This window comes from Diceros bicornis, chromosome 19 (genome assembly GCF_020826845.1).
Source record: "Diceros bicornis minor isolate mBicDic1 chromosome 19, mDicBic1.mat.cur, whole genome shotgun sequence".
NCBI lineage: Eukaryota > Metazoa > Chordata > Mammalia > Perissodactyla > Rhinocerotidae > Diceros > Diceros bicornis.
Window position 1 is genome coordinate 10,633,779 of NC_080758.1, and position 13,672 is coordinate 10,647,450.

General features: G+C 48.0%; 1 protein-coding gene across 1 annotated transcript in view; it reads left to right on the forward strand.

Annotated features, from left to right (window-relative positions):
• Positions 1-13,672, forward strand: part of ATP9A (ATPase phospholipid transporting 9A (putative)) — a 122,909-nt gene that overhangs the window by 23,454 nt on the left and 85,783 nt on the right. Inside the window, exons 2-4 of the mRNA XM_058562460.1 lie at positions 4,148-4,292; positions 6,671-6,784; positions 13,115-13,223. Coding sequence (XP_058418443.1) covers positions 4,148-4,292; positions 6,671-6,784; positions 13,115-13,223 — 368 coding nt within the window. The remainder of the gene's footprint in view (positions 1-4,147; positions 4,293-6,670; positions 6,785-13,114; positions 13,224-13,672) is intronic.

Sequence of the window (13,672 nt, forward strand, 5' to 3'; positions counted from 1 at the left end):
ACCCTTGATGGCCTCACTCCCATGCCGCTGACCCAGGGTGCCACAGCCTGGAAACCCCAGGGAGCCTTTTCCTCCAGTAGTGTCCCTCCAGCGCCCTCTACTGAGAAAGCTTAGCATAGCATTGTGCTCACTGTAAAGGAGAGGCAGACAGGCATTCTGTCCCTGATCCTGGAGCAGGTATTGAAGGGCGACTTTGGAGCTGAGTGATGGTAAATTGATAACTGTCATGAAGACGAATGGGTGTGGGGCAGGCAGAGCACCAGAGGAGCACGCAGAAGAGCTCCATGGGCAGGACGGTTGCTCTGGATGGCTCCTGAAGGTCTTTCCAACTTTATGAGAGACCGGAAAAAAAATAGAGCTGTAACATAATTGTGCTGATGAGGCTGTTCCTGGCGCTACAGGGTGCTCTCAGCTCGTAGCTCGGGATCTGGACCAGACAGGCCTGGGCCTAAGACCTGCTTCCACCACTCAGTAGTGGGTGGAGCGGGTGTAGATCTTGGGAAAGTCACTGAGTCTTCTCTGGCCTCAGTTTATCCACTGTGGAAATGGGGATGATGCTGGTACCTACCACGCAGAATTGTTGGTGAACATTAAATGGAATAATGCGTTTCTTTTTTCCCCACCCTCCTCTGTACCATGATGTTTGCTTGCCTGGATGATGGCAATAGCCTCCTAAATGATGCCCGTTTCCACTTTTTTGGTAAATACATAGCTCTGTTAAGATATAATTCACGTACTCTACAATTCACCTATTTAAAGTGTACGATTCAGCAGTTTTTAGTATGTTCATAGAGTTGTGTGACGACCACCACAAACAATGTTAAAACATTTCATCACCCAAGAAGCAGCCTCACACCCATTACCTGCGTCTTCTCTTGCCCACCACAGTGTCTTCTCTGCCCGGAAGCCAGAGGGACTTTTTTGTTTTGGTGAGGAAGATGAGCCCTGAGCTAACATCTGGTGGCAATCCTCCTGTTTTTTTTGCTGACGAAGATTGGCCCTGGGCTAACTTCTGTGCCCATCATCCTCTACTTTGTATGGGACACTGCCACAGCATGGCTTGACAAGCGATGCAAAGGTCCACACCCGGGATCCCAACCGCGAACCCCAGGCCGCCAAAGTGGAGCGTGTGTGCACTAAACCACTACGCCACCGGGCCAGCCCCCAGAGGGACCTTTTGAAAATGTAAATCAGATCATGCCACCCCTGCTTGTCACCCTCCAGTGACCCCCGCTGTGCGTGGAGTAAGATCCAGACTCCTTGCCCTGGTGACAAGGCCCTGTGTCATCTACCCCCTCCTCTGACCTTGTCTTTTACCTGTTCCCCCCATCGGTGCGTTCCAGCCGCACCAGTCTTCTTTCTGGCAGATGTGTGCCAGGCTGCTTTCTACCTCGGGATCTTGGCCCTTGCATTTCCAATCTGTGTGGATTGCCCTTCCTCGCATTGTTTCATGGATGTTCCTTCTTGTCACTCAGCTCAGCTGCCACCCCAGCCTCCCTGACTACGCAGTCTCCCGGAGCCACACCCCCTCCCCACTCCCTCTCTTTTCCCAGCCTTATTTTATCTTGACAGTTGTTGACTGTCTGTCTCCCTCCACTAGAGTATAAACCCCAGGGGAGGAGGACCTCCTCTGTCTTGTTCACTACTGAACACCCCGTGCCTGGGCGAGGGACCCTGTGAGCGCAGAGGACGTACTAGGTGAATGAAGGCGTGACAGCAGAGAAGCAGCAGTTCCTTCTCACAGTGATGTTGTTGTTAAGCGTTCAGTAAATACTGTTGACCTGAAAGATTAATCGTGTATTGAAAGCGTGCAGGTTATATCCAGTGCAGGTAGAAAGTGAATAAATGAGGTGACAATCAGATTGATTAATGAGATGGGCTTGGGGCTAATTATGCTGGGCTCAGGTGACACAAAGTCCTCATTTTACCCCTGTTTTGCAGTGAGATCATGAGGAAGGAGAAGACAGGGCTCCTGTTCCAAAGTTTGGTCCCACAGGACCTGGAATAGTACTTTGTACCAGATGGGCACTTAATGAATGCTTGCTATTATCAATTTAGCTAAAAAAAAAAAAATGAAAACAAACGTTTAGTCCCGTAGATAACGTGTACACTGTGACTAAAGAATACAGAGGAAAAGTTCTCCCTGCTCTCCCCTTCCCAAAAGGAGCCGGAGTTAGTTACCAGCTTGTCTTGGAGCATTACTCTGTTTGCAGGCATATGTCTGCATGTGTATCCTCTTGCTTTCCTGCAGAGAATAGCATCCTGGACACACCCTTCAGCCCTCGCCTTTTGATTTAGCATATCTTGCAAATGGGGCCATCTAGTACATGCAGCTCTATTTCCTTCTTTAAAGACTGGGAATTGCATTTTACGGATGTTCCCTGTTTATTGAACCAGCCCCCTCAGATGAATGGCGGGTTTTTTTTTGCTGCCACAGTGCGTGCTGCAGGGGTGGCCTGCTGCATTGTGCACGTGCACGCATCTGCAGGTGAAGGCCGAAGAGCTTAACCTGGTAGCTTGCTGTGTGGAACCTTCTGCTAAAACAAAACAGGCAAAACTCATGAACAGTCAGCCTGACAGTTTGTGGTTCTCTTAAGTTCATTCTTCAGCTTTCATTAGAAACTTGCAGCTATGGGATCTCTCATTACAGGATTATTATCGGATGGGGAGAGAAGTGCTGGTTCACAGAGGAGTCAGTCGTGACCATCAGGAAGGTTTCTGCAAACAGAGGGATGTGTTTCCTCTCAAATGAATCCTCCTTCCCTCCCACCCTCCTTGGTTCCTGCATTCATTCAGCACTTAGTGAGTGCCCACCGATGGCCAGCGTGGGTGACTCACCCCCAAGAGCAGGAAAGGGTTTGGACTCCTCGAGGCTTCTTTGTGTGTGTCTGGCTTTTGGCCAACATAAATGAGTTACTAGAAGCGAAACCTGTCCTTATCAGACCACTCTCCACCCCGAGCACCAGTTCACTGGAATGAGGATGCTATTTTTAAGGAAGAGCATCATGTTTCATCATGGACATTTTGAGTGTCTGAGCAGGCAGCTTGCTGGCTTGCTAATCTTAAGAGTCTGATGCTCAGGGGGGATTGTGTTTGCTCAGCTCTGCACCCCAGCACCCCACCAGGGGCTGCCTAGCCCGTAGGAGGAGGGGGTGAAGGGAGATCCGTGGTGGACAAGTAATTATGTAAGTCGTACTGGCCGTGTCTGGTTGGTTTCACTTCAGCTGGCAGCGTCTCAAGGGGCTGGCGGGGCTGGGGTTTCTCCCTCTAGCCTGTGTGTGCTGGGCAGTGAGGTGAACAGTTCAGCATGGGGTGTTTCCATCGCAGTGCCTACGAGAGTTTGTGAGTCTCGAAATGCCTTGTTCATGGGCTCTCCTGAAGGGCGAGCTGCCCCTTCTGGGGAGTTCTAAGAGCGGCTTTGTTTTGCCAGAGCCACCGGATTCCCGGGTGTTCCCTTGCCTTGCTCGAGGGTGACCCGGGAGCGGGCGTGCCTAATGAGCTGCTCTCTGGGGACAGCCAGGTCGGGGCGGCATTTGGGGCCAGTGTGCCTACAGCTGGCACGCTGGCCCTTCTCCAGGTTACGCTGGGCTCTGAGACATCTTCCTTCTGGCTTGTCCCTCCAATGTGGTGCTAAGAAGGAGAGCCCCGGGTGGAGATGACTTCTTTACAGAGTAATCTTGGTGTAACCAGCAATGTAGACAGCATGGGGTGACGCAAAGACACTAGGTTTTAGAATAAGACGGACGTGGTTCAAGGCCAGACTCAGCTGTTTCTCATCTCGTCCAACTTCAGTGCTTAATTTAACTGTCCTGAGCTTTTCGCTCTCATCTGTAAAATGTCAAAGTAATAACAGTGTTGGTTGCTATCTATTTACTTTTTTAACTTAAATCGTATTATTTTAAAAATGAATCCTACTTTTTGAGATAATTTGGGCTTCAGGACAAAGCATCTTTTATTTGGACCACAGCTTCTTAGAAACCTCAGCTCTGTTTTCCCATTCTCACTGGAGGATGAAGCCCCAAATGTGGCTGTGGTGCTGGCCCAGGGACGATGCTTGAGAGAAAAACCTGAGAAGAGTGGACAGGTGTAGGCGTGGTGGGGCAGGCGTGGGCGTGGCCTTGACAGTGTGGGCGTGTCTTTCCCACAGGTGCTGTGAATGGCTGAGATGCTGTGGCAGAGGGGAGCCCAGGCCCCGCACAGTCTGGTTGGGGCATCCGGAGAAGAGGGACCAGAGGTACCCCCGAAATGTCATCAACAATCAGAAATACAACTTCTTCACTTTTCTTCCTGGGGTATGTACAGGCAGAGACCACATCCTTTTTTTCTTCCCGTGCTACAGGTATGCGATGGTGCCAGTCTTAGAAGACCGAGGTCCCTGCGGCAGAGTCTCTGAGCACCCTGTCTTTTCCATGCCACCTCCCTGGTCCTGAGCTCCTGGAGGGGGCTGCCTTCTGTCTGCAAGGCTGTGAGCCTCCGCCTGACCCATTAGAATAACTTCATACTTATTTGGTGTGTTGGGCCTAAGAATGAAAAAGATATTTTGAGGACTTAACATTATAACCAACCCCCCCCCCCCAAAATCAGCAGTCCTTAGATTTTCCCACCTATCATCACGAAACACATATCCAGTGTAGGAGAGTTGGGAGATAAAAGTATAGAGTGGTTTGGAAAAAATTTTAATCCTACCATCCAGAGAGAGAATTTCTATGAACACTTTGCTAATGGATGTTTCTGTTTGGCATAGTATATTACTTGGAGTCACAGTATTCCGACATTAACTTATACAAATCCATGGACGTGTACTCCACAAACCTCCCCCCCAGCACACACTTAAATACCTGATTTTATCCACCATAGTAGCCTCTAAGCGCACTCCCATTGACTTTAGAAGCAGCCTCAACAGTCAGTTTCAGTGCTGGAGGAAAAAAAAATGACTGTGTTCGATTTATTAAGAAATAATACAGAAACACAAATACTTTATACTATGGCTTAAGGGCAACTTTTTTTTTTTTTATTGATATTTTAATGGTTTCTAACATTGTGAAATTTTGGGTTGTACATTTTTGTTTGTCCATCACCCCATATATGACTCCCTTCACCCCTTGTGCCCACCCCCCACCCCCACTTCCCGGGTAACCACAGTCCAGTTTTCTCTGTCCATGTGTTGGTTTATATTCCACATATGAGTGAGATCATACAGTGTTTGTCTTTCTCTTTCTGGCTTATTTCACTTAACATAATACGCTCCAGGCCCATCCATGTTGTTGCAAATGGGACGATTTTGTCTTTTTTTATGGCTGAGTAGTATTCCATTGTATATATATACCACATTTTCTTAATCCAATCGTCAGTCGAGGGACACTTAGGTTGCTTCCACTTCTTGGCTATGGTGAATAATGCTGCAATGAACATAGGGGTGCATAAGCCTCTTTGGATTGTTGATTTCAGGTGCGTTGGATAGATTCCCAGTAGTGGGATGGCTGGATCATAGGGCATCTCTATTTTTAATTCTTTGAGGAATCTCCATACCGTTTTCCATAGAGGCTGCACCAATTTGCATTCCCACCAGCTGTGTATGAGGGTTCCTGTTTCTCCACATCCTCTCCAACATTTGTTGTTTTTTGTCTTGGTGATTATAGCCATTCTAACGGGCGTGAGGTGGTATCTTAGTGTTGTTTTGATTTGCATTTCCCTGATGATTAGTGATGTTGAGCATCTTTTCATGTGCCTATTGGCCATCTGTATATCTTCCTTGGAGAAGTGTCTGTTCATTTCCTCTGCCCATTTTTTGATCGGGTTGTTTGTTTTTTTGTTGTTCAATTGTGTGAGTTCTTTATATAAGGGCAACTTTTGAATGTCTCTTTTAGGGTGATTTTGACTACATTCATTGCTGGCTGGCTCAACTCACACATCCTCAAAGCTTATATCTTAAGTCAAGAAAAAGTTTATATCTCGTTCATGGAAGTTGTGATGCAGACTGGGCATCTCGTAGCTATGCTATCTGGAGTGCATGGCCACCAACGTCCCCATGACCGGGCAAGAGCGATGTGGCCGAATGGTGGCTCTTAACTGCTGTAGCCCCGAAGAGACACGTCATTTCTGCTCGTTGCCCGAAGGCCAAATGAGTCCTGTGCTACCAGTCTGCTCCCAGGGCACACGGGAGCAGTGGAACCTGCCAGAATCCACCCGCCACAAGGGTGGGATTCCACTATGTTTATTTTATGGTGTTGAGATCATGTGGAGGTAGCAATTTATCTGGCTTTTTTGATTCAACCTTACAGCATAAGTATTTTCCACCAAAACTTCTTCTTAGACAACATTTCAAGTGGCCTACCTGTACTTACAAAACAGTTTAAGAAATAAAACATAACAGGTACAGTTGAAGCCCCCAGCGTGCCCTCCCCACCCCAGAGGTACCCACTGTCTTCAGTTTGGTGTTTACAGTTTCCATGTGGATTGTTATTTATTTTCCCTCTTTTACAAATTAATATTTTTATTACCCATATGTATTTTCCTATACAACGTATAGAACTGTTTAAATTGTATGTGAAAAAGGTATCCTGAAAGTTGTGTTCTTTTGTAGGAATGTTTTTAAATATTATTCACCTCCCACTAGACCTGTCCATCCTCATCAGACACGCCCCGAACGTCTTCTGTCTCTTCGTTTCAGGTGCTGTTTAACCAGTTCAAATACTTCTTCAACCTCTATTTCTTACTGCTCGCCTGCTCCCAGTTTGTTCCTGAGATGAGACTTGGAGCACTCTATACCTACTGGGTCCCTCTGGTGAGTACACAGGGGTTGCTTGTTCGGTCATCTCGGCTTTGGGAACAGAAGGTTCTTTGTCTCTCTCACCTGAGCATCTGGAGTGGAAGATCTTACATGGCCGTTTAAGGGAGAGGGTGCCCTCCAGCCAGCACACTGGGAGTCCCCAAGATCCCCAAGATTTTGATGTTGAAGCCCCGTTTCCTACACTACCAAGATCAAGCTGTAGAAAATTGATGGCATTCATTCATTCTGTCAGTCAGCTGTTCAGTCATTCATTCCTTCAGCAAACATTTATTGCATGCTTATTGTGTATCACCCAGTTCTAGACTCTGGGGACACAGTGGCAAATGAGAAAGACAAAGCCTCTGTCTTCATGGATTTGTTATTTGAATTGTTTTCTGAGATCACATTTGCTGTTTACTCTGTGTAGAGTATTTCCACGTGAGGGGTTGGAAAAGTAACGGATTCTGTGCTTTAGTGTGGATGAAGTGCGACAGAACTGACCGGAATGCCCCTCAGTTCCCTCCCTTGCTTCCTTTTCTTTCTTCTTTCCCTTATTGAGCACCTGCTGTGTGCCAGGCACTGTGCTGGGTGCTGGGGAGGCAGCAGTGAATGGAACAGATAAGAATTCCTGTCTTCATGGAGCTGATTTTCAGAGGAGCAGACAGTAAACAGATTAACATAATTGTTTCAAGTGTGAAATGTGCTATGAAGGTAATAGCATAAGGTTATAAGACAGATGGGGTACCTAGGCACATTAACTGTTTGTTGAATGGATGAAGGCGGGGGCTGGGAGATGTGGAGGGCCAGCCTTAGCCAGGGTGGCTGCGAAAGGCCTCTTGAGGAGGTGATGGGAAGGAGAGAAGTAGGGCAGGAGTATTGCAGGTATAGGGAAGCAGTGATGCAAAGGCCCTGTGGTAGGCATGTGCTTAGAGCATTTGAAGATCAGAAAGAAGCCTAGTGTGACTGGTGTGTGGACAGGGTGAAATTTATGTCTCTTTTTCTCCAAATAGAGACATTATGAAATATGATTGCTGCTTGTTTCTCACTAAGTGTGACTTGGGGGAAAGATTTCTCTGTTCATAAATATTGTCAAACTTTTAATTGGGAGAAGATTGTTAAAGTAGAAAAGATTTAAGTCCTCTTTAAAGAGACAAAAGCAAGCATTATTTTTGGTGGTGGTGGGAGGCCATAAGGATTTGGTGCACAGGCCCTGTGGAGTGGAGGGAGCCAGTTGCTAAGGGACCGTGCCTGGGTGTCCATACCCTGTGTGCCACGTTATCAGACAAATCATGCCAGTGGCTCCAGCCTTGAGGAGAGGAGAGGGGACTGATTTCTTCCACAGGAGCCATGAAGATGCTTTTGGGATGTGCGAACTGTTCTTTCCTGCTCTGAGTCATTTGTGGGTGAGGTAGGGCGCTGGGAGCTGGAGCCAACCTTCATTGAGCATCTTTCCCTCGGATAACAGACGTTCTTACACCCTCTTGAGTGTGTGGACCCTCTTACAGCCGAACACTGCAAACCCAGAGGCTGACAGGACCGAGCCCGCAAAAACTGGGCTGCTCGTGTCCTGTGCAAGGGCGGGACGGGCTGCTCCACTCCATCAGGTGCAAACGTGGACCTGGAGCTCCCAGACCCAAGAGTTAAAAACTTGCGAGTTTTACATGAAATACCCTAATTTTATTTTAGTTTTTTGTTCCACAGTGGTTTATTACATACTTACATAAAGTCAAACCATAAGTTATTTATTTAAGAAAAAGTCTGTCACGTATATAAAATATCATTTATCGCATTGCCTTTTATTAACTGCCTTTTTTCTTTTTTGGTGAGGAGATTGGCCCTGAGCTAACATCCATTGCTAATCTTCCTCTTTTTTCCTGAGGAAAACTGGCCCTGGGCTAACATCTGTGTCCACCTTCCTCTACTTTATATGTGGGACGCTTGATGAGCGTGGCTTGATGAGCAGCGTGTAGGTCCGCGCCTGGGATCCGAACCTGCGACCCCTGGGCTGCTGAAGCGGAGCGCACAAACTTAATCACTACACCACCGAGCCAACCCCTTGCTTACCTTTGTTTTGTTTTGTTTTGTTTTGTTTTTTGTGAGGAGATCAGCCCTGTGCTAACATCTGCCAATCCTCCTCTTTTTTTTTTGCTGAGGAAGACTGGCCCTGGGCTAACATCTGTGCCCATCTTCCTCTACTTTATGTGGGACGCCGCCACAGCATGGCTTACCAAGCAGTGCGTCGGTGCGCGCCTGGGATCCGAACTGGCAAACCCTGGGCCGCCGCAGTGGAGCGAGCGCGCTTAACCGCTTGCGCCACCAGCCGGCCCCTTGATTACCTTTTTAAAGAGTAGTTATTTGAAAGGTGAATACATTCACATGATTCAAGATAAAAACGTTGCTAGTGAAAAATCTCCCTCTCATCCGGTCCTGCCCCCAAAACACTGTCATTTGTTCCTCGTCTGTCCTTCCAGAGTTTATGAACAACAAACACAATGAATAAAAATTCTTGTCTTTTCCCCTGCTCCCCTACACCCCTTCTTAGAAAAAAGGTTACAAGCTATACACAGTCCTGAATAATTTTTTCTTTCTGATTTCCAGCATATCCTTCTCTTGACTTTTAAACATTGACGGCTCATGTAAACTAGATTACAGCACAGTGTGGGTTGAACACCCCCTTCTCCCGGTGCTCTGTCTGCAGGCTGCCAGCGAGCGGGCTCTGCTCTGTTGGAAGATGTGAGGAATTCCTTAATACCTGGCCTTGGTGCCTTCCGGGCTCAGGAACCCGCACGGGGAGTGTGGGCCAGACCCCACCTCTCAAGTCTGTTGGATTTGCCCCCAAAACAGATCCTGCTGCTCTCTATTGCCTCCATCATAGCTTCTGTTCATTTTTCTTTTCCTTTTCCAATCACAAAGAGGCTCATGATTATCAGTGACAATTTTGAAGAAAAACCAAAACAAAACCCAACACCCCCCCCCCCCCCCCCCCCCGTGCAGCCACTCCCTGAGATACTTATGTTTCTTGTGTATTTCCTTTCAGTCTCTTCTCACTAGGTAAGAGTGTTTTATAGACACTCGAACATACGTTATATTAAACTGTACATATTATGTAAACGCGTATGTTTTATAAATTGGAGTCCCAAGGTGTCCATGCAGGCAGCTGTGTGTCTCCCCCCTCCCTGCCTTTTGCATCTGGAGCGTGGTATCTGCAGTCTGGTCTGGCTATCTCCCCTTACATTATCCATCTGCTCTGCCTGTAGTATAAACCCATCGTCTGAAAGGTTCTTGGGGTGCAGGCCTGTTAGTACCCCTACAACCTCATTTACACTGTCATTGGCATCTGTGGTGGGGAGGGGACTTGAGCCGCATTTGGCCTAAGCTTTCATTCTCTTAACCAAGATTCATGTCGCTGTGACTAAGGGGAGGCGGGATGATGCAGGAAGCTGCATGCCTGAGAAACAGTTGGGTAGGAGTGAGGTCAGGTCTGGTGAACTCTTCCAGAGGCCGTCATTGGAGGTTCCCGTGGACCAAAGGCAGAATGGAGTGGTAGGGAAAAGGATTCCTCACTGGATGAGAGAGAACATGGAGCAAAGAATGAGAAACCTGCCTGAGATCACACTGGGACATGGAGAGTTTCGGGCTTACAGAGACCTAGAGACTCTCTTTTTCTGAGGAGTGGGTCTTGGAATATCAGGAGGGGCTTTGGGGTGCGTGTGTGGTGCGGCGTGTGTGAGGATATGCTTTGAGTGTGGTTATGGTACTAAAACACTGGAAACAAATTAATGCCATCAAGTTACCCAAGTACTAGTAGACGTGGAACATTGCCTAGGAGTTAGAAACAGTGAAGTCGCTCCGTCCGTGTTGACACGAGGAGAAGCGAATCATATTCTTCTTTACATGAACAAAGTAAGTTGCAGAATAACATGGACGGTATGCTCCAGTTTTTATGACCCTCTCCCTTCCCTGCCAGCAAACATTTCTACATACTTAGGTGTGTAAATGCATAAAGGTCTGGAAGGTTCTTCACCAAAGCCAGTGCTTGCCTTTGAATTGGGAGTGGCCTTTTATTCTTCTAAGTGTTTGGGTCTTACTTCTGTTTTAAGTCAGCTCAGCACCTTTCTGGAAGTCAAAGAGTTACAGGAAACTAAATGGATCACATGTGCATTCAGGATATTCAAAACCCTTCAGACAAAGTTGCTCCCACTGTGGGGGGAGGCCAGATTGGTCTTGGGGTTGGTGACCGAGGATCCAGGTGTTGAACACAACTTGCTTGTAGGTGCCCATCGCTTTTCCGTTACTAGTATTGTCTGCATCAGCACCAGTGATGGCAAGCTCCGGTGTCTGCAGAAGGCCTTCAGGGAAGGATGGTTGGAATTTATTTCTGGACGACATTTGCGTCTCTTTGTAAAGCGATTTCTAGCCTAAGGGGGGGCGTGTCTTTGAGGGTTAGTGAGAACTGTGTGTTTGGGGGGGTGGGGGAGCAGACGTGATAACTTAGGGGGCCGTATTTATTTGCAGCAGAGAGGTTAGTGGCGCCTGTCTGAGTGAGCTCACACTTTCCGTGAACATCAATAGGATTTAGCTAGGCCCAAGCAAAGAGACATAGAAACTGGAACGTTTGAAAAAACAAATAACAACAAAAAGCTGGGTTCTGGCCCAGAACAACAAAACAGCAGCATGGGACCGGGGCAGGGGTGATGGGGTGGGAGTGGGGGGGTTCTGCAGACCGGGTCCCTGTGCCTCCAGAGCAGGTTTCCTCTCACCTCCATATGTGGTCTGGTGATGCTTTTTTTCTGAAATGGACCAGTTTTGCTTTGGCTGCAGTGTGCACTTTACATCTGATTGGAAACAGGAGGAATCCTTTGATTGTGAAGATGTAGGGGCCTGTGGGCGGGTTTCACAAAGCCGCATATCTCTGGCTAGATTTACATAAGAGATTTAAAGTCCTTTGAGTCAAAGTTAATATATTTCATGGGGTAAGCAATATGAAAATGAAATCCTCAAAGAATCGCTACTGCTAACCTTTGGGGTGATGGTGCTATCTGTATTTTTAAAAAAAAGACTTTAAAAGGAGGGATGGCAAAGGGTATTTTGTCAGAAAAATGAATGAATGTTCTTACCTTTGTTGATACAAGAGGAAAAATCGTGATGGAAATGGATTCTTGCTCTGGGTGACTCACACACCAGTCCCCATCAGGTTTTATGACTTGGGGTACCTGATTCGGGAGGGTCGGGTGGTTTAAAATTTTCTTTTTATTAGTTGGTACTTAACGAAATTAATACTTTAATAGGTTTTTTTAATAAAAATTTAAAACATTACAGAGAAGACTCAAGTCCCCTTCAGTCCCTCACCACCCTGTCTGAGCCACTTCCTTGCCCAGGAATCTAACCAATAGTTAAGGAAATTGGAAAACCTTTAACAATATATGGAATCTTTGTGGTCGTTTATATGAACAGCGTTACATTGCGTGTTCTGAAAGGTTGGTTTCCCCTTTCCGCCACATCAGTGCAAGATGGGGATAGACTTCGTTCTTTTTAACTGTTGCCGGCTTCTTGGATCCACCAGCCCAGCTTCTCTAGATGCAGAACAACGTGGCTGTTAGAGCAAGGACTTTGGAGCCAGATTTCCTGCATTATCACCTAGGAGCTTTATGTCCTTGGATGAGATTACTCAACCTCCGTGTGCCACAGTTTCTTTATCTGTAGCACGACCATCTCAGGGGTAGTAACGAAGCGCACGGTTGTTGTGAGGATGAAAGGCACTAAGGATTTTGTAAAGCACTTCGAATGCCACCAGCACGTGGCGAGTGAGGTAGATACACGTGTTAGTGGTCACCATCACTCAGCCCTTGCCTGTGGACGAAGGTTCTGGTGTTGCTGTGTTTTTCACTCTTAATTTTATTTATTTATTTATTTTCCCCCAAAGCCCCAGTAGATAGTTGTACATCATAGCTGCACTTCCTTCTAGTTGCTGTATATGGAACACGGCCTCAGCATGGCCGGAGAAGTGGTGCGTCGGTCGCACCCGGGATCCGAACCTGGGCCACCAGCGGCGGAGTGCGTGCACTCAACCGCTAAGCCACGGGGCCGGCCCATGTGTTTTTCGCTCTTAGAAGCCCTGTGGTGGTGAATAGGGATGTCCTTGTATATGTGTGTCAGCAAGGGTTTCTCCGGGTATGTGTGTAGGAGACATTCGGAGAAGTGGGCTTGCTGGGGCATGTGCATTTAGGATAATTAGCAGGTCCTGCCCTGCTGCCCTCCCCGGTGGCCTCTGGCCTTTTCTGTCCCCGGCACAAGGAGAGGAAGGGGTTTCGGCTGGGCTCACCCTCTCTCCCCTCTCTTCCTCAGGGCTTCGTGCTGGCTGTCACCATCATCCGAGAGGCAGTGGAGGAGATCCGATGCTACCTGCGGGACAAGGAAGTCAACTCCCAGGTCTACAGCCGGCTCACGGCGAGAGGTCAGCCTCCTGGCTCCACCGGGGCTGCCTCCTCCCAGCAGGGCCCACGGCCTCAGGGTTGCAACTCATTCGTGGGCTGCTGACAGTCAGGGAGCAGAGTTCAAGGCCTGGGACCCATGGGTGTGCAGGTGCCGCGTGGCGGACAGTCACTCAGTTGCAGGCACCAGGGAGGCCGACATGTGCCCGGGGCCCTGGGGGACTCGGGCCGCATTGCTGGGCTGCCACGGTCCTCTTAGAGCTGGTCCTGTCGGCTAACTTGTGCGTCATCAACCTGGAATGAAGTCCTGTGTGTTTGGCATCCTCTGCTTCCTAATGTCTTTCCCTTTGCCAGGCTGGCCAAGGAGGGAAGGAGGGCGCCCCTCCTGTTCATGGGGAGGCTGCACACTCTGTCCTGCACGTTTCCAAGGGAGCATAGCTTTAAAAGATACTCTTTCAACCTTACAAAACTC